Source organism: Dermochelys coriacea, chromosome 1, assembly GCF_009764565.3.
Source record: "Dermochelys coriacea isolate rDerCor1 chromosome 1, rDerCor1.pri.v4, whole genome shotgun sequence".
Lineage (NCBI taxonomy): Eukaryota > Metazoa > Chordata > Testudines > Dermochelyidae > Dermochelys > Dermochelys coriacea.
The window spans coordinates 230,489,295-230,510,588 of record NC_050068.2 but is presented as its reverse complement, the minus strand read 5'-3'; the positions used below and the strand labels follow the sequence as shown (position 1 = coordinate 230,510,588).

Sequence of the window (21,294 nt, the reverse complement as noted above, 5' to 3'; positions counted from 1 at the left end):
TAGGAACAACCTCAATTCCTGAGGTGTTCCTAACTCGGAGTTCTACTGAACATACACAATTAAATTGGCGGAGGCCAGCGACATCCCTTTCCGACACCAGCCAGAGGCTGACCGAAACCCTGAAATACGAGTTTTAGGAACATAAGGCATAAACCGGAAGTGAACCCTCCCCCGCCACCACACAATCCAGTTTATTATTGTCCAGCTCCCACTTAAAACTAATCAAACGGCCCCCACCCCCACCCCTTCCCCACTACTCCCTGGGGGAGGCTGTTCCACAGCCTCAGGGCCCCTGGTGGTTAGAAACCTTTTTCTAACGTCCCGCCTGAATTTGTTCAGGGCTAGTTCACGCTCATTTGTTCTTATGCCAACATCCCCCTTTAGCTTATACAGCCCCTCGCCCTCCCTTGTGTTTCCCCTGTAGAGAGCAACCATCCCTCCCCCCCGGCCAGACTACACAAAAGCCTGTTCCTCCGTTATGACAGACCCCCCCCGAGCACTGGCCTTGCCAGGGCTGCCCATAGCAGGTAGGGGGAAGCAATGGCGGGTCGGTACCCCCGGCTCCATTGGCGCGTCAGCGCTGGGGGGGGGGGGAGTGGCCCCCCATGATCCCATTGGCCAGTCACAGCGGGGGGGGGGGAAGGTATCCGCTGGCACCGCCCCCTCCCGCTCCCAACAGTGCGACGTGTCACTAACAAAGTTCAGCTCTCCCCGCCCCCCAGCGCCGGCTCCCGCCCGACCGCTGCCCCGTTACCTTGTTGGTGGGGACGGCGCGGAGCCGCTTGAAGATGGCGACAATGTCCTGCTTGCGGGGCTCGCACATGGCCACGCCGCGCGGCGGGCCGCTGTCGGCGGCGGCCGCAGGGCAGGAGAGCGAAGGATCCGGCCGCCCTCGCACGCAGCACGGACGGATGGGGCGGGCGCTGAGCGGGCCGGCCCGCGAGGGGCGGGGCGCTGCGCGGGAAGCCGCCGTCCACGTTCCTCCTCGGCCGGGGGCGGGAGTGGCTCCCGCCAACCGCCACTTTACCCCGGCGGCCGAGCGAAGGCGGAGCCAGGGGACTTCGGGCTGCACCGCGAGACGACGGGGCAAGAGGGAGATGGAAACCCCCCGAGGAGCTTCCCGCGAGAGGCCTCCGCCGGAGCCTGCCGGAGCCGCCGCGCCACGTCCCGGCTGGCCGTGGTGTGTCCTGAGGGCTTTACCAGCCGCTAATGTCCGCTGCCCCCCGCGCCCCGCTCGCCTTCGCTTTGTGCTCGTCGTACCCGCCGCCACCCAAACCAGCCATCGGAGCGGGAGAGGCGAGGCGGCAGGAGCCCGCCCCGCCGCCGCTGACGGGGGGGGGGGGGGCAAGGCACTTCGTCTCAGGCTGCTTCGGTTTCCCCGTCTCCAGCCTCTCTCCCGCCCCGCCTCCGCGTTCCTGGACCCCCGCGAAGCGGCCGTCGCGCTCCGCAAAGCCTTCCCGACTCCCCTGCCGCCCGCTCCCAGCCGCGGCCTTAACATTGCGCACACGGCCGCGTGGAAGGAAGGACTCGATCCCTGGCAGCTAACGTCCGTGTCCTCGTACGCACACCGCCCCAGGGGAACGTAGCCTCAGCCCCCGCCCTCAGAACTTACCCACAGGCAAAGAAAAAATGCGGCTGGAGCCCCTACTAGGATTTGATGGGGGGATATTTACTTGGTATATTTCACAGAATGGTGATTTCCCCCCACCCCATAATTTCACACCACTAGGAACGTTGAAATTGATCAAAGATTTTAAAAAGGGAATGCTGCCAAACCTGATTATGTAGGGGTGCAGAAGAGCCGCTGTGTTAGTCTACAGCCGCAAACAAATCAGGCGTGGTTGGGGCACCTTAGAGACTAACAAATTTATTAGAGCATAAACTTTCCTGAGCTCCAGCTCACTTCATCGGCTGCACTGAATGGAACATGCAGTAAGAAGCAATATGTACACATACAGAGAAGGTGGAATTTGCCATGCAAACTGTAAGAGGCTAATTAGTTAAGATAAACTAGTATCAGCAGGAGGAAAAAAAACTTCTGAAGTGATAATAAAGGTGACCCATTTAGGCAGTTGACAAGTAGGTATGAGAATGCTTAACATGGGGAAATAGATTCAATATGTGTAAGGACCCAGCCACTCCCAATCTCTATTCAAACCCAAGTTAATGGTATCCAGTATGCATATTAATTCAAGCTCAGCAGTTTCTCTTTTTAAAGCTTTTCTGTTGCAGAACTGCCACCCTTAAGTCTTTTACTGAGTGGCCAGAGAGGCTGAAGTGTTCTCCTACCGGTTTTTGAATGTTATAGATTCCTGATGTCAGAGTTGTGTCCATTTATTCTTTTGCTTAGAGACTGTCTGGTTTAGTCAATGTATATGGCAGAGGGCATTGCCGGCACATGATGGCATATATCACATTGGTAGATGCGCAGGTGAATGAGCTCCTGATGGCGTGGCTAATGTGATTAGGTCCGATGATGGTGTCACTTGAATAAATACGTGGATAGAGTTGGCATCGGACTTTGTTGCAAGGATAGGTTCCTGGGTTAGTGGTTCTGTTGTGTGGTGTGTGGTTGCTGGAGTCTATTTGCTTCAGGTTGGGGGGCTATCCGTAAGCGAGGACTGGTCTGTCTCCCAAGATCTGTGAGAGTGAGGGATCATTTTTCAGGATAGGTTGTAGGTCTTTGATGATTCACTGGAGAGGTTTTAGTTGAGGGCTGAAGGTGACAGCTAATGGCATTCTGTTATTTTCTTCGTTGGGCCTGTCCTGTAGTAGGTGACATCTGGGTACTCTTCTGGCTCTGTCAATCTGTTTCTTCACTGCAGCAGGTGGGTAGTGTAGTTTTAAGACCGCTTGATAGAGATCTTGTAGGTGTTTGTCTCTGTCTGAGGATTGGAGCAAATGCGGTTGTATCTTAGAGCTTGGCTGTAGACAATGGCTCGTGTGGTGTGTCACGGATGGAAGCTGAAGGCAAGTATAGCAGTCAGTAGGTTTCCGATATAGGGTGGTGTTTATGTGACCATCGCTTATTAGCACAGTAGTGTACAGGAAATAGACCGCTTGTGTGGATCAATCCAGGCTGAGGTTGATGGTGGGATGGAAATTGTTGAAATCATGGAATTCCTCAAGGGCTTCTTTTCCATGGGTCCAGATGATGAAGATGTCATCAATGTAGTGCAAGTAGAGTAGGGGCATTAGGGGATAAGAGCTAAGGAAGCGTTCTTAGTCAGCCATAAAAATGTTGGCATACTGTGGGGCCATGCGGGTACCCATCACAGTGCTGCTGATTTGAAGGTATACATTGTCCCCAAATGTGAAATAGTTATGGATGAGGACAAAGACACAAAGGTCAGCCACCAGGTTTGCCGTGACATTATCGGGGATACTGTTCCTGATAGCCTGTAGTTCATCTTTGTGTGGAATGTTGGTGTAGAGGGCTTCTACATCCATAGTGGCCAAGATGGTGTTTTTAGGAAGATCACCGATGGATTGTAGTTTCCTCAGGAAGTCAGTGGTGTCTCGAAGATAGCTGGGAGAGCTGGTAGCGTAGGGCCTGAGAAGAGAGTCCACATAGCCAGACAATCCTGCTGTTAGGGTGCCAATACCACTCAGTTGAAAAGATCCCAACTAGCAGGGGACAGTGTGATAAATCTGATGCTGCTCAGAAAGGGGATGGTACCAGGGCTGTGTCAGAGGCAGGTAGAGTGACCAGACAGCAAATGTGAAAAATTGGGACAGTGGGGGGGGGGGGAAATAGGAGCCTATATAAGAAAAAGACTGCAAAATCGGGACTGTCCCTATGAAATCGGGATATCATAGAGGCAGGTGGAGGTGGGTGGCTAGAGTTGTCTGGAAGGAAGAAGGGGGCCTGAGGCAGTGAAGAATACTTACAAATGTTTATAAGCACCTGAAAATAGAAATTTATAATGGAATAAAAAGAACGAGGAGTACTTGTGGCACCTTAGAGACTAACAAATTTATTTGAACATAAGCTTTTGTGGGCTAAAGCCCACTTCATCAGATGCATGCAGTGGAAAATACAGATATATAGATATCTATATAGATACACACACACACACACACAGCATGAAAAAATAGGGGTTGCCATACCAACTCTAACATGAGAGTTGGTATGGCAACCCCCATTTTTTCATCATCTGGTGAAAGTTCTGCTCAAGTGGTCTGCCAGACTGTTCTGATCACCTGGAAGGTGGGACGCTTTGAAGTGAATCGCATCGGTGATACAAAACTCATAAAGCTGTATCTCCTCTTGGCAGAGACAATCCGATCAGGCCCCTCCCCTGTCTGTTGACGTAGAACATAAGTTACATCTAGCAGGGGACATAAAGAGCAATAACCCGAAGAGGTTCTTTAAATAGATTAGGAGCAAGAGAAAGATGAAGGAAAACATAGTTCCTCTACTTAGTGGGGAAGGAGAGCTAATAATCGATGACATCAAGAAAGCTGAGGTTTTAAATGCCTATTTTGCATTAGTCTTCACTAGAAAGGTTAATGGTGACCAGATGTTCACACAAATAATATGAAGAAAGGGAAAGTAATACAAGCCAAAATAGGGAAAGAACAGGTTAAAGAATATTTAGGTAAATTAGATATATTCAAGTTGGCAGGGCCCAATGAAATTCACCAGTAGCTACTCAAGAGTTAGCTGAAGCAATTTCAGAACCACTAGCAATTACTAGCAATTTTCCCAGAAAGGAAAAAAAAGTGATCCGGGTAACTACAGGCCAGTTAGTTTGACATCTGTAGTATGCAAGGTCCTGGAAAAAATTTTGAAGGAGAAATTAGTTAAGGACATTGAAGTCAATGGTAAATGGGACAAAATACAACATGGTTTTACAAAAGGTAGATCGTGCCAAACCAGCCTAATCTCCTTTTTTGAAAAAGTAACAGATTTTTTAGATAAAGGAAATGCAGTGGATCTAGTTTACCTAGATTTCAGTAAGGCATTTGATACCGTGCCACATGGGGAATTATTAGTTAAATTGGAGAAGATGGGGATCAATATGAACATCAAAAGGCGGATAAGGAATTGGTTAAAGGGGAGACTGCAGCGGGTCCTACTGAAAGGCAAACTGTCAGGTTGGAGGGAGATTACCAGTGGAGTTCCTCAGGGATCGGTTTTGGGACCAGTCTTATTTAATCTTTTTATCACTGACCTTGGCACAAAAAGTGGGTGTGTGCTAATAAAGTTTGCAGATGATACAAAGCTGGGAGGTATTGCCAATTCAGAGAAGGATCGGGATATTATACAGGAGGATCTGGATGACCTTGTAAACTGGAGTAATAGTATGAATAGGATGAAATTTAATAGTGAGAAGTGTAAGGTTATGCATTTAGGGATTAATAACAAGAATTTTAGTTACAAGTTGGGGACGCATCAATTAGAAGTAACGGAAGAGGAGAAGGACCTTGGAATATTGGTTGATCATAGGATGACTATGAGCTGCCAATGTGATATGGCTGTGAAAAAAGCTAATGCGGTTTTGGGATGCATCAGGAGAGGCATTTCCAGTAAGGATAAGGAGGTTTTAGTACCATTATACAAGGCACTGGTGAGACCTCACCTAGAATACTGTGTGCAGTTCTGGTCTCCCATGTTTAAAAAGGATGAATTCAAACTGGAGCAGGTACAGAGAAGGGCTACTAGGATGATCCGAGGAATGGAAAACTTGTCTTATGAAAGGAGACTTAAGGAGCTTGGCTTGTTTAGCCTAACTAAAAGAAGGTTGAGGGGAGATATGATTGCTCTCTATAAATATATCAGAGGAATAAATACAGGAAAGGGAGAGGAATTATTTCAGCTCAGCACCAATGTGGACACAAGAACAAATGGGTATAAACTGGCCACCAGGAAGTTTAGACTTGAAATAAGACGAAGGTTTCTAACCATCAGAGGAATGAAGTTTTGGAATAGCCTTCCAAGGGAAGCAGTGAGGGCAAAAGATCTATCTGGTTTAAGATTCTACTCGGTAAGTTTATGGAGGAGATGGTATGATGGGATAATGTGATTTTGGTAAGTAATTGATCTTTAAATATTCAGGGTAAATAGGCCTAATCCCCTGAGATGGGATATTAGATGGATGGGATCTGAGTTACCCAGGAAAGAATTTTCTGTAGTATCTAGCTGGTGAATCTTGCCCATGTGCTCAGGGTTTAGCTGACTGCCATATTTGGGGTTGGGAAGGAATTTTCCTCCAGGGCAGATTGGAGAGGCCCTGGAGGTTTTTCGCCTTCTTCTGTAGCATGGGTGACTTGAGGGAGGCTTCTCTGCTCCTTGAAGTCTTTAAACCATGATTTGAGGACTTCAATAGTTCAGACATAGGTGAGGTTTTTCGTAGGAGTGGGTGGGTGAGATTCTGTGGCCTGCGCTGTGCAGGAGGTCGGACTAGATGATCAGAAAGGTCCCTTCTGACCTTAGTATCTATGAATCTACTGTATCTTTGAGAACTCCTGAAGGATGAGGGAGGTCCCAGAAGACTGGAGAAGGGCAAACATAGTGCCTGTCTTTAAAAAGGGGCACAAAGACCTGAGGAATTACAGACCAGTCAGCCTAACTTTGATACTTGGAAAGATACAGGAACAAATTATTAAACAATTATTTTGTAAGCACTTGGAAGATAATATGGTTATAAGGAATAGCCAACGTGGATTTGTCAAAAACAAATTATGCCAAACTAACCTAATTTATTTCCTTGACAGGATTACTGGCTTAGTGGCTGGGGGATTTTAGTAAAACAAGATGGGTAAAGTAAATATCTTTTATTAGATCAACTTTTGTTGATGGAAGAGAGATGACTTTGAGCTACACACCAGAGCTTTTCTTCATATCTGGCTTTTGACACAGTCCCACATGACATTCTCGTAAGGAAGCTAGGGAAATGCGGTCTACCTGAAGTTACTATAAGGTAACTGGTTGAAAGACTACACTCAAGGAGTAGTTAAAGAGTCACTGTCAAACTAGGAGAACATGTCTATTGGGGATCCACAGGGGTCATTCTGGGGCCACTACTGTTTAATGTATGCACTAATGACTTGGATAATGGAGTGGACAATATGCTTATAAAATGTGCAGATGACACCAAGCTTTGAGGAGTTGCAAGAACTTCGGAGGACAGGATTAGAATTAAAAGTGATGTTGACAAATTAGAGAATTGGTCTGAATTCAGCAAGATGAAATTCAATAAAGTAGTGCAAAGTACTTCACTTACGAAGAAAAAAATCAATGCACAACTACAAAATGGGAATAACTGGCTAGATGGTTATACTGCTGAAAAAGATCTAGGATTATAATGGATCACAGATTTAGTAAATGAGTTAATTTCTGTTATACAGCTGCAAAAAAGGCTAATATTATTCTGGGGTGTATTAACAGGAGTAGTGTATGTAAGACACAGGAGGCAACTCCCATTACTTGGCACTGGTGATGCCTGAGCTGAAGTACTATGTCCAATTCTGGGTACCACACTTAGGAAAGATGGACAAATTGGAGAGAGTCCAGAGGAGAGCAAAAAAAATTAAAGCTTAAACTTGATCAGTGAAGGAAGGGTAAATAAACTGGGTATGTTTAAAATTTAGAAAAGATAACTCTGGGGGACCTGATAACAGTCTTCATCTATGTTAAGGGCTGTTATGTAGAAGGCAGTGATCAGTTGTTCTCCATGTCCATGGAAGGTATGACAAGAAGTAATGAGCTTATTCTGCACCAAGGATGATTTAGGTTAAATATTAAGAAAAACTTTCTAACTACAAGGGTAGTTAAGCACTGGAATAGGCTTCCAAGGGATGGTGTGGAATCCCCATCATTTGAGGTTTTTAAGAATAGGTTGGAGAAACATCCATCAGGGATGGTGTAGGTTTACTTGGTCATATCACAGTGCAAGAGGTTGGACTCAATGACTTCTCAAGATCCTTTCCAGGAAGACATTTCTATGATTCTGTGAACGTTTCTCCTATGTTGTCCATAAAAAAAGTAAATTATTTCACTTGATGTGGGGGAGGAAAGCCTGGCAGGTTAGATGAATGGCTCAACTGCCTCACATTTATATGGAGAGACCGGAGACCTTGAGTCTGTAGTACCTCCAGGTAGGCTCTCTAACTTCTAGAAGAAGCATCTGTAACCAGAATCAGCGTGGGTTGTGGGGGTGACAAAGGTAACTCCCACCTGTACATTGGCTGCATCCATCCACAAGTCCAAGGAGGCTACTCCCGTGGGCACTCAAACTACCATGTCAGGTTGATGAGGAATTGGGAGGTACACTGAGCTCACTCAGCTCTGCAACTTCCTGAGACAAAGAATGACATGCCAAACATATGTACATGAGGCCATGTACCCCACAAGTCTGAGGCAGTTCCTTATGGTTATGGTTGGATGAGCCTTCAAATCTAATGAAATGACTAACAGTTTAGAATCTGGTTTGTGGGAGGAAAGCTCACCCTACTGTGAAATCCAGGACTGTCCCTATAATCTCTATCCTCTGAACAGGGGAGAAGACTGACTTGTCCTTATTGATCAGCAGCCCCAAAACTCTGAAGAGGGACTGGATCTTGGTCACATTGAATTCTACCTGGACTGACCCTTCACCAAACAGTCTTCCAGGTATGGAAACACATACTCCTAATCTCTTTAGGAACATAGTCATCATTGTCATGAATTTTGTAAATAATGCATGGATAGGCCAGAGGGCAGAACTGTAAACTGATAATGGGATTCATTGACTATAAATCTGAGGAATCCCTGTGGCTTTGACAGATAGCTGTAGCTCACAAAAGCTAATGCTTAAATACATTTGTTAGTCTCTAAGGTGCCTCAAGTACTCCTTTTCTTTTTGCGGATACAGACTAACATGGCTGCTACTCTGAAATATGAAAATAAGTGTCCTTTAAGTCAAGGACAGCATACCAGTCACCGGGAACTAGGGAGGCGATTTGGTCAGGATGACCATAGAAAACGGTATTTTCTTTATCTATTTGTTTAGCTCTCATGAGCCTAATATGGGGTTGAGACCTCCTTTTGCCTTTGGAATAGGGAGTAGTGTGCATTTTCCTATGGGTAAAGGAGGGATCTCCTCAATAGCTCCCAACAGGACAAGAGGCTGCATCTCCCAAAGGACAAACTCCTTGTCAGAGTGGTCCCTGAAAAGGATGGGGAAGGGTGGTAGAAAGGAGGGATAGAAAAACTAAGGGTGTATCGCAACTCCACAATGCTTAGGACCGACTGATCTGTGGGAATATGGGTCCAAGCAGGTAGAAAGTAGGATAACTTGTTGGAAAACTCAGGGATAGGAGAAGCTGGCATAAGGCAAACTGGTAAACTATCCTTTGCAAGGCTGTCAAAAAGACCTGCTTAGAATTTCCAGGCTATCTGGATGAGCTTGCTAAAGACCAAAAGTAAGGAGGTCGTAATTTCCTCCTGTGACGCTTCCCCTTTCTTCTAGATGGATCAGGATTCCTAGGCATAAAGGAATTGTAGTGGTGGAATGATTGAAGGCGGAATTGCATCTTTTTAGGGAGCAGAGTATAAATCCTTAAAGACTTCAACGTAGCCCTGGAGTCCTTGAGACTGAAGCTGATCAATCTGCTAGGAAAAGAGGGTTGATCCCTCAAATCGGAGATCCTGATAGTCTGTTGGACCTCCTCTGGCAGACCCAGCGATGGAAGCTATGAATAATCTGTGTGTTGAGATCGCAGATGTCATGGCCATGACTGCAGAATATGCCCCATCCAATGAAGCCTGGAGAGACATACTAGCTACCAGCTTTCCCTCTTCTACTACTGGCTGAAAGTCTTGCCTGTCATCCTCTGGTAACTTGTTCACCAACTTAACATGGTCCCAGAGGGAGAAATCATATCTACCCAGCAAGGCTTGTTGGTTCAGGATATGAAACTGTAGTCCAGTTTTTCAACTTTGAGGTAGAAGCATGCTGTAAAAATGCTCAAATCCCATGAGGAGACGTGGTACCTCCACTCAGTCCTTTTGGCTGTTGGTGGTTTACACAAAACCCTTGTGGGTTCCAGAATGTCTTCATTTATGGAGAGAGCTACTCAGGAGGGACCTGATGATAAATATCCACCAATCTATGTGAGCTCTCCTGAACTACCTCCACCTGTATGTCCAGGGAGGAAGCAACTCTCTTAACTGATAGGCACTGTAATCATTCTGTAGAGGTGAGGACACTCCAGTCATCACCATCTTATGGGTAGGGCCTTAGCAAATTCACAGCTGTGAAAAACGCATCATGGACGCTGAAATCTTACCTCCCCCATGAAATCTGGCAGCTAGCTGGAGGCTCCTACCCACCACAGGGCTCCAGCTGCTAAACCTGGCCAGGGATGGTGAGAGACAAAACTTCTTCCCCTGCAGGGGCTGCTCCCAGGGCAGGTCAGACCCACCTCTGGGAGCCTCTGGCAGCTCCAGCCATCACCATCCCATGCCGGGAGGCTTCAGCTCCAGACGTTAGCCCTTCATGCCAGGAGGCTGCTAGGAAACCAGACATATGGTAACCCACTCCCCATGCCCTGCGACCCTCACTTCTGCGCTGCTGCTGGCGGTGGCACTGGGTTTAGAGCCGAGTGCCTGGCCAGCAGCCTTCCTCTCTGGCTGCCCAGCTATGAAGGAAGCACCACTGCCAGGAGCAGGGCAGAAGTAAGGATGGCATTCCCACAACCCTCCTACAAAGGCCTTGCAACCCTCCCACCTTTGACCGCCTTTGGGTCAGTACCCCCAAGATTACAACATTGTGACATTTCAGATGTATGCATCTGAAAATGTGAAACTGACTCATTTTAAAACCTCCTGGCCGTGAAATTAACCAAAATGGACTGTGAATTTGGTAGGGCCCTACTTATGGGTGATGAAGATGAGAAATGCAGAGGAGATTGAGATGGAGCTTCCTATAATTCCAAGGGAGGTTCTGCTGAAGCAGTTTGCTCCTGCTCAGTACCCAACTCACAAGCTTCTTCATGCAAACTTTCCTAGCATCTACTTGGGGATATGGAGGGAGGAAGGCATAGGGAAGATCTGATGGTGGAAGGAAAACCTCATGGGCTGCAATATGGCCACTTTTAAGGCATTGGACCCCAACCTCTTCCAGATCAAGGATCCAAGACCCTTGAGCAACATGGAACCTCTGCTGGATACCAAGAGCGAAAACCCCTTGGTGATGGAGAGTAATGCTTCTCTCATCTCAGGACTGAGGCATATATGACCTAATCTCAGATTCCAAAGATGAGTCCAAGTCACTGACCAGGGGCGCATGATACCCCTAAGTGCCAAGGAACGCTACCAAGACTCTGAAGATGATGGTAGCAAGGGAAGCATATGGGCTTGCCTCTGAACAGCACCAGACAAGGAGATGCAGGAGGGTCTCAAACTGCCCACAGTACTGGAAACTGATTTCTACCTGCAGGCAGGTCTAATGCAGACTGAGGGTTTGCAGTACCAGGTGAGGTGTCCCCTGTAGTGCTGGAGAGGCCAGAACTAAGCAGCATAGGAGGTCTTGCATTGCAGCATGTGCCTCAGACATCACTGGTACCGAGAGTTTCCCTTGATGTTGCTGTTGTTGCATCAAAGCAGTCAGTATGGCAGAATGCATCGGTTCAAATGCAGTGATCAGTCTCAATGGCCCAGGCACCAGTGTCAGAGTCGACAACCCTGCATGAGATGCCATTGGCACTGAACAGCCTCTTTTCTAAGGATACTCTACGCTGCTTCCCAGTCTGTTTACTCGTTGATGGTATGGGGATCCTTGATCTCTTGGGAGATGAGTCCTTTGAAGCATCCTGCCAACGTTTTTTCCTCAGTACTGGAGAAGTAGAGCAGCACCAAGACTCAGTAATGTCTGGAGGGGCACCTCTGACTAAAACAGAAATGCTCAGGGCCTGCCCCAAACAGGAAGGCTTTGGAGGTGAACACAGGGCTGCTTCCATCAGAAGGTGATAGAGCTTCATCTCCCTATCTTTTAGTTCGGGGACTAAAGTCCCTACTGATACCTGTCCCAGAAATGACCCTCACCAAGGCACTTTTGACATAGAGAATGAGGGTCGCTCACCAGCACAAATTTTCTGCATCCTATGCAAAAACTGAAAGCTCAAAGACAGAAGCATTCCCAATTACCAGGTATTGGCACCTAGAACAAGTGGGAATCAACACTCCACTAACTATCGAAAACAACTAAGAAATTGAACTTACACTAAGCTAACTCTGAACAAGTACAAAACTATATACATGAGGAAAAACAATCTAACTGAAAGGAAAAACTTGCCGAAGCAAGCAAACATGCTCCGACTGCCAAACATGGGCAGTAAGAAGAAAACGAGTGGGGTCAGGCGAGACTCCTCCCTTTATACCATTGTGTAGGAGCACAGAGCAGCAGAAGTGCATGCCCCAATGGATACCGCTAAGGGAAAAATCTCCAACTCTGGTGCACTGGGTGCTCATGCACCTGAGATTGAATGGAAGAAGAATCAAAATTTGCCACCGGGAAAACCAAAGTATTTAGTTTTGGGTTAGTTCAATCGTAACCTAAATGTTTTGGATTTTTTATACTGACCCACAATGTTTGGTTTCAAGTCAGTTCAACATTAAACTGTACAATGGGGATAATCACAGGTTTCAGAGTAGCAGCCGTGTTAGTCTGTATTCGCAAAAAGAAAAGGAGTACTTGTGGCACCTTAGACTAACAAATTTATTAGAGCATAAGCTTTCGTGAGCTCAGCTCACTTCATCGGATGCATTTGGTGGAAAAAACAGAGGAGAGATTTATATACACACACACAGAGAACATGAAACAATGGGTTTATCATACACACTGTAAGGAGAGTGATCACTTAAGATAAGCCATCACCAACAGCAGGGGGGGGAAGGAGGAAAACCTTTCATGGTGACAAGCAGGTAGGCTAATTCCAGCAGTTAACAAGAATATCAGAGGAACAGTGGGGGGTGGGGTGGGAGGGAGAAATACCATGGGGAAATAGTTTTACTTTGTGTAATGACTCATCCATTCCCAGTCTCTATTCAAGCCTAAGTTAATTGTATCCAGTTTGCAAATTAATTCCAATTCAGCAGTCTCTCGTTGGAGTCTGTTTTTGAAGCTTTTTTGTTGAAGGATAGCCACTCTTAGGTCTGTGATCGAGTGACCAGAGAGATTGAAGTGTTCTCCAACTGGTTTTTGAATGTTATAATTCTTGACGTCTGATTTGTGTCCATTCATTCTTTTACGTAGAGACTGTCCAGTTTGGCCAATGTACATGGCAGAGGGGCATTGCTGGCACATGATGGCATATATCACATTGGTAGATGCGCAGGTGAACGAGCCTCTGATAGTGTGGCTGATGTGATTAGGCCCTATGATGGTATCCCCTGAATAGATATGTGGACAGAGTTGGCAACGGGCTTTGTTGCAAGGATAGGTTCCTGGGTTAGTGGTTCTGTTGTGTGGTGTGTGGTTGCTGGTGAGTATTTGCTTCAGATTGGGGGGCTGTCTGTAAGCAAGGACTGGTCTGTCTCCCAAGATCTGAGAGAGCGATGGCTCGTCCTTCAGGATAGGTTGTAGATCCTTGATGATGCGTTGGAGGGGTTTTAGTTGGGGGCTGAAGGTGATGGCTAGTGGCGTTCTGTTGTTTTCTTTGTTGGGCCTGTCCTGTAGTAGGTGACTTCTGGGTACTCTTCTGGCTCTGTCAATCTGTTTCTTCACTTCAGCAGGTGGGTACTGTAGATGTAGCCATGCAGAACACAGTGCCATCCACAGCCTCAGAAACAACTCTGACATCATAATCAAAAAGGCTGACAAAGGAGGTGCTGTCGTCATCATGAATAGGTCAGAGTATGAACAAGAGGCTACTAGGCAGCTCTCCAACACCACTTTCTACAAGCCATTACCCTCTGATCCCACTGAGAGTTACCAAAAGAAACTACAGCATTTGCTCAAGAAACTCCCTGAAAAAGCACAAGAACAAATCCGCACAGACACACCCCTGGAGCCAGGACCTGGGGTATTCTATCTGCTACCCAAGATCCATAAACCTGGAAATCCTGGACGCCCCATCATCTCAGGCATTGGCACCCTGACAGCAGGATTGTCTGGCTATGTAGACTCCCTCCTCAGGCCCTTCGTTACCAGCACTCCCAGCTATCTTCGAGACACCACCGATTTCCTGAGGAAACTACAGTCCATTGGTGATCTTCCTAAAAACACCATCCTAGCCACTATGGATGTAGAAGCCCTCTACACCAACATTCCACACAAAGATGGACTACAAGCCGTCAGGAACAGTATCCCCGATACTGTCACGGCTAACCTGGTGGCAGAACTTTGTGACTTTGTCCTGACCCATAACTATTTCACATTTGGTGACAATGTATACCTTCAAATCAGCGGCACTGCGATGGGTACCCGCATGGCCCCACAGTATGCCAACATTTTTATGGCTGACTAAGAACGCTTCCTCAGCTCTTGTTCCCTAATGCCCCTACTCTACTTGCGCTACATTGATGACATCTTCATCATCTGGACCCATGGAAAAGAAGCTCTTGAGGAATTCCACCATGATTTCAACAATTTCCATCCCACCATCAACCTCAGCCTGGACCAGTCCACACAAGAGATCCACTTCCTGGACACTACGGTGCTAATAAGCGATGGTCACATAAACACCACCCTATATCGGAAACCTACTGACCGCTATTCCTACCTACATGCCTCTAGCTTTCATCCAGATCATACCACTCGATCCATTGTCTACAGCCAAGCGCTACGATATAACCGCATTTGCTCCAACCCCTCAGACAGAGACAAACACCTACAAGATCTCTATCATGCATTCCTACAACTACAGTACCCACCTGCTGAAGTGAAGAAACAGATTGACAGAGCCAGAAGAGTACCCAGAAGTCACCTACTACAGGACAGGCCCAACAAAGAAAACAACAGAACGCCACTAGCCATCACCTTCAGCCCCCAACTAAAACCCCTCCAACGCATCATCAAGGATCTACAACCTATCCTGAAGGACGAGCCATCGCTCTCTCAGATCTTGGGAGACAGACCAGTCCTTGCTTACAGACAGCCCCCCAATCTGAAGCAAATACTCACCAGCAACCACACACCACACAACAGAACCACTAACCCAGGAACCTATCCTTGCAACAAAGCCCGTTGCCAACTCTGTCCACATATCTATTCAGGGGATACCATCATAGGGCCTAATCACATCAGCCACACTATCAGAGGCTCGTTCACCTGCGCATCTACCAATGTGATATATGCCATCATGTGCCAGCAATGCCCCTCTGCCATGTACATTGGCCAAACTGGACAGTCTCTACGTAAAAGAATGAATGGACACAAATCAGACGTCAAGAATTATAACATTCAAAAACCAGTTGGAGAACACTTCAATCTCTCTGGTCACTCGATCACAGACCTAAGAGTGGCTATACTTCAACAAAAAAGCTTCAAAAACAGACTCCAACGAGAGACTGCTGAATTGGAATTAATTTACAAACTGGATACAATTAACTTAGGCTTGAATAGAGACTGGGAATGGATGAGTCATTACACAAAGTAAAACTATTTCCCCATGGTATTTCTCCCTCCCACCCCACCCCCCACTGTTCCTCTGATATTCTTGTTAACTGCTGGAATTAGCCTACCTGCTTGTCACCATGAAAGGTTTTCCTCCTTCCCCCCCCTGCTGTTGGTGATGGCTTATCTTAAGTGATCACTCTCCTTACAGTGTGTATGATAAACCCATTGTTTCATGTTCTCTGTGTTAGTGTATATAAATCTCTCCTCTGTTTTTTCCACCAAATGCATCCGATGAAGTGAGCTGTAGCTCACGAAAGCTTATGCTCTAATAAATTTGTTAGTCTCTAAGGTGCCACAAGTACTCCTTTTCTTAATGGGGATAATGATACTGACTGCCTTTTAAAGCATTTTGAAATCTGTGGATGAAAAGTGCTATTGAAGAGCTAGGTATTGTTTTCCTATGGTGTTGTATTGCCTCAGGGGAGTTGTTGTTTGGCATCTCATGCTCCAAGCCTTTCCTATAAGATAGGCTTCCTGGCCAGACTACATTTTCCATTATGAAACGTGATCTCTCTCTGACCAACCTAGGTGCTGCATTCAAGTACCCAAACTAGAACTCCCATCAGACAATGCAGCACCACAAGGAGATGCAGTTTAATGTTGAACTGGTCAGTTTTGGGTCAGTTCAACACACTGAAGTATGTTAAAATACCTAAATGTTTCATTTCAGTAGAAAATACCAAAATGAGACGTTTCATCATTTCTGAATCAAAAATGTTTTAGAACTTTTCATTCCCTGAAAATTTTGGTATTTCTACTTCTTGTCCCAGTTTAGGCCAGAAACAAATGTCAAAATATCAGAATTTCCCATCTAACAGAAATTCTAATCATAGTTCAGATGTATGTAGGATAAACTCTGTACAGGCAGCATTTGTGCTCACAGAGAGGAAGCTGTGGATTACAAAACAAAAGTATTTGGTGCAATCTCATCCATTCCAATGGCAAAATTTGCTCCTTAGAAGCAATTTTATGAGCTGCAGGGATAACTCATTTATCTTAGGTACTTCTTTGTCCCCCCATTACCATAGTATCTGAGCTCCTCACAATCTTTAATGCATTTATTAATTTATTTATACTTACAACATCCCTGTGAGGTAAGGCAGTTCTGTTATCTCCATTTCACAGATAAGGAACAGAAGTACTGAGGACCAAATACAAATCTTATGAGTGGAAGTCTTTCCATATTTTTCATTGAAACTCCCATGCAATGGGATTTAGATCAGCCCCAGAGAAATGAAAGGTGCCTCAAAATGTGGTCCTATGTGGCTTCCTCAAGGTCATACATGAAGTCTGTGGCAGAGCAGTGAATTGTACCTGGGTCTCCAGAGTCTGAGGCTAGTGCCCTAACCACTGGGCCATCCTTCCTCATCTCTAGCAGGAGTGAGATATTGATTCTGAGCCTGGAGATTATTTTTGAAAAGTTGATAAAGATCTGATTTGCCATAGGTGACCTACCCAGGCACCAGTTTTGAAGTTTCAGCTACTTTTAAATATTTGGATAAATGAGGTTTTATTTAATTAAATTTCATAGTTGTTACTGAAGATGCCTAAGATTTATTTGATTAAATTTAGTATACAGGTAATGTAGTTACATGCATAAACAACATACAGAACGACATTCTTTTCTCACTATAATGTGCAATACTTCTAGGGTGACCAGACAGCAAGTGTGAAAAATCGGGATGGGAGGTAATAGGTGTATATATAAGACAAAGCCCCAAATATCAGGACTGTCCTATAGAATCAGGACATGTGGTCACCCTAAATACATCCAATTAACACATGCACGTCTTGATATGTTATAACAAGCGTTGCCCTTTTGCAGGTATGTCAGTTAAAGAGATCTAGCTTAGTATGCACTATTGGTCCTAAATAGTCAGGTATGAAGGAGAGATTGGAGCAGGGAAGGGCAGGTGGGTCCACCTTGATGAGGATACACTGACCCAAAATCGCCACTGTTCAATCTTGTAACCCCCCTGCAGCTGTTATTCCAGCTAACTACAGCATGCTAGTGGGTTAGGAGGTGGCTGCCACGACTCCCAACCCGAAGTCCAGTTATTTGGGCTTTGTGCAGGGAATGAGATTAATTAATTAATATAATTTATAACATAACTGCAAAATATATATTATTCAAATGATTTAGTTACCAGTGTAGTAAAGCTATAAATACACATTACGCATATGCCTTAGCCATGAGCAAAGAGCATCCTTATGTTCAGCATCACATAAGACTGAATAAAATAATCCATGTAGCAAAGCATCACTATGATCTTTCTTGCAGCCTTCATAGCAATAGTTATTGACCAAGCCAGCTCTAATAGAACTTGGTCCATGAACATGATTATTTTGTTAACCCAGCCTTTCTGCACCTGCACAAGCAGACAGTATTGCTAGACCTGTTACAGATTAACCCCATCCTGATGTCTTCATACACATCTCCCATTGAAGTCTATAAAAGTTTTGCCTGAAGAATTGAATTGGGTCAGTTATGTTCCAAGGTAGTATTAGCAGATTCATAATGTACCATTTCTGAAAACTATGGCACTTATGTTGCACACAGTTTAATGCAGGGATTCTCACAACAAATTTTTTGATGGCTTTAAAGTGGGGCCACCAACTCTTGCTGGTGGCTGCACTGACTTTTTCCTAAAATACTTAATTAACTTTAGGAAAAACAAATAAATAGATATGCACTTACACATGTCCAAATCATTGTAATTTATTGAATCTTTTTGCAGACCCAATAATAAAAATAATGTATAGTTGTCTCTCTTCTTTACAGGACCTAAACAGAATAGAAACACATAAGGTGCTCTGCAGGTTCTTTTTTGTTGTTGCTTCTTTCCCTTTTTTTGGTTGCTTTTTTAAAAAGACTTGCTAGCTAAAACATACAAATTAAACATACAAATATCACTTTTCACAGCAGCAGACTTACTCAGTCCTGGCAAGCCCAAGGTCAAATTAAGCATTGGATGGGGAGGTCGGGAAGTGGGGGATGGAGGGGAGGAATGCATGATGGGGCAGCAGAGGCCAGGGGCACTGGGGGGTGAGCCCTGCAGCCAGGGGTAGGATCCCCGTGGCCAGAGCCTGCTGCCCACCACCCCAAGGCTGGCGCCGAAGTCTACATCCCCAGGAAGGTGGGGAACTCACTAGCTGCCTCCTCCTCCAGCATTTGTGTCTCCAGAGGGGGACAGGGTCCAACTCCTGCTGGTGGCCCTCAGGGAGGGACCACTGCTTTGCCCCCCACCCATCACTGCCCAGGAGGCTGGGGCTGCAAGAAAAGTCTCTGGTGGCCATATTTGAGAAATGCTAGTTTAATGCATTAGTTACTGAATTTTAATGCAATTCATTTAAAACATTTGGGGCTAAATTCTGTGCTGACTTATGATTGGTGCATCCCCATTAGATAGCCAAGAATTTAGTCCAGAGTCTATTTTAGCTAAAACAAACTTGAGGGTCTAACAAACCTGTGTGAAGCAGAACGGAACAGAAAACAAGGATGTAAAGACAGAGTGAGATACACAAAAAAAAATTGGCAAAAATCCATCCTACCAGATAAAGCTACTTCAGTCAGTAGCACACACGAGGTGTTGTTTCAAGGGCAGCCAATTCAAACACTGGGAAGTTCAAGAATGGAGATGGAACTGAATCACTGAACTAAGGAATTGGGGGGGAAGGCGGGGGGCAAATTAGAGCAAGACAAAGACGTCTTCCAGCCTACCCTTCCCATTACTTATCACCACAGCCTTCATTCTGGACACTAGACATTTTAATCTAGTTATCCAAAAACCCTGAAATGAAGCTAACATGGTTTAAACATAACAATAAGCACAGCACGCTTCCACTCCTGCATCCCCACTCCCCTGTTTATTGCCATTCATTGTAGTGTTACAATTTAAGGCCCTGAGTCTGAAAACTGTTCCACACAAGCAGTCTTATGCACAGATATAACCCTACTGAAGTCAATGAGGCCCTGAATAGGCAGAGAGGACTAGTCACACACAGCAGCTCACAGGATCAGGGCCTAAATTAGACTGTAAGCTTCTCAGGGACAGGACTTGTAATGTCTAGTTTGTCAGTAAAGCATTGTGCATTCTTGTGGTGCTGTATAATTATCAGTAACCTCTTGGAATTAAAGTATTTCAAATTTGCATCATTCCAGCAGCAACACTCTCCACAATTGTTAATCTTGTTGATAATCTCAAGGAGTAAGGCCAGGAACATAGGGCTTTATCCAAAGAGGTGCTGAACACTTGCACAGAGGCTGAATTCCCCTTTCACCACTGCGAGCAGCCCTTCCAGTTCAAGGTTGGAGCAGACTGGTAGTACAGCGTACAGAAGCTTATACTGGCACCTGGGCTGCAGCTGTTTTATAGATAAAGAATAGTTGACCCACAGGGAGGGAAGAGGGCAATGACTCCTGCTCTCGTGCATGGTAACGCAAGTAATGGGATATGCCTATATGGCATAGACTTAATGATTACTTTTAAGTACAAGTACTGTCTGCTTTGTGAATTTTACATACTTTTGAAAATTTCACTAATTTAGTGTAGAATCAGAATTCACATGGCAAATTGTCAAGTGTGCTAACAATCAATATACACTGGTTTCTACTTCATTGTCAATGTAATTTCAGGTTTATTTGATGAATTGCAGCTGAAAAATCCAACAGTCCACAGCATTGAGGACTGAAATTAATGTGAGTGGTTTTCCAACATGTTTATGACCTCACAGGTAAGAAGAGTCACAAAATAAAGTTTCCCTCTACATTTGAGATTATGTAAAAATATACCACATATATAAATAGTGAGTGATCGTAACCAATGGAGGAACTGGACCACCTGATATATCAACAGCACAAGGAGCAGTAAGATAAGGAAATCATAATTCATCAGTAGTATTGTAGAGACAAAAAGATTCATCAAATTTTTTCATCTTAATATTTTTGGATAAAAATTTTTTAAAGAGATCGTTTCAACAAATCTCACTCCAAAAGTCATTGACTGGTAGAACCTTAGAGATAGCATAGTACATAATGTAGAATTTCTCAAAAAATAAGAATAGTTTTCATGACATTTTGTGTTAAAAACTGTCAAGGTTTTTGTTTGTTTTGGGGGGCGATATGGGAGAGAAGGATTTAAACATTTCCCTCCAAGTTTTGATTTGCAGTGCAAAAACTGCAGTATTAATACCTGAAAATGATGACAATTTAGCAGACTAATGTAATTTCAATGTCCAAGCAGAGTGAAATGCAAGAGGCAGCCAGCCAGTATAAATAGTGAAAAATGCATTTGTAATAATTTTTTAGATCAGTTAAACTAAAATGTTACAATTAGCAAGAAATTAATTTTATTAATTTTTCAAGAAAAATAAGTGTGAGAGAGTTGACAGCGTTCATTCCAAATAGGAGATATTGCTGTGTATACAATACGGCAGTAATGTTTTAATTTAGTGCTATCAGTGAAAGTTTTTAAATGGCATTATTTTTAAACGGCAACAATCTTTGTGAACTCTTCCTGTTGCTTCTTATTGAACATTACCTCTTGGGCCATTCTTGCTTTTAGCATTGGTAGATGATATACAAGAAAAAGAAATGTCAGCTTCCTCAGCACATTAATTTTCTTTTAAATTTGGAGTGAATTTAGTGCTTGTAAAGGATGCTGCTAGATTGTCAGTTTTAGAAAAGGAA

At 44.8% G+C, this 21,294-nt stretch overlaps 2 protein-coding genes across 4 annotated transcripts in view; one reads left to right on the top strand and one right to left on the bottom strand.

Annotated features, from left to right (window-relative positions):
* The window catches only part of ARFGAP3 (ADP ribosylation factor GTPase activating protein 3), an 81,217-nt gene extending 80,331 nt beyond the window's left edge, over nucleotides 1–886 (bottom strand). For both annotated transcript variants that reach the window (XM_038377283.2, XM_038377292.2), the window contains exon 1: nucleotides 755–886. In XM_038377283.2, the coding sequence (XP_038233211.1) occupies nucleotides 755–823 (69 nt within the window). In that variant the 5' untranslated portion in view covers nucleotides 824–886. The remainder of the gene's footprint in view (nucleotides 1–754) is intronic.
* On the top strand, nucleotides 789–20,513 carry LOC119845307 (putative hydro-lyase KRH_21160). 2 transcript variants are annotated; one of them, XM_043515956.1, is made up of 3 exons: nucleotides 789–1,180; nucleotides 8,504–8,617; nucleotides 20,242–20,513. In XM_043515956.1, exons 1-2 carry the CDS (start codon nucleotides 789–791, stop codon nucleotides 8,514–8,516), a joined length of 405 nt encoding a protein of 134 aa, XP_043371891.1. In that variant the 3' UTR covers nucleotides 8,517–8,617; nucleotides 20,242–20,513. The 2 variants fall into 2 exon arrangements, with proteins under 2 accessions (XP_043371891.1, XP_043371888.1); XM_043515953.1 differs by having other exon boundaries at nucleotides 789–1,984.
* The last annotated feature ends 781 nt before the right edge of the window (nucleotides 20,514–21,294 follow it).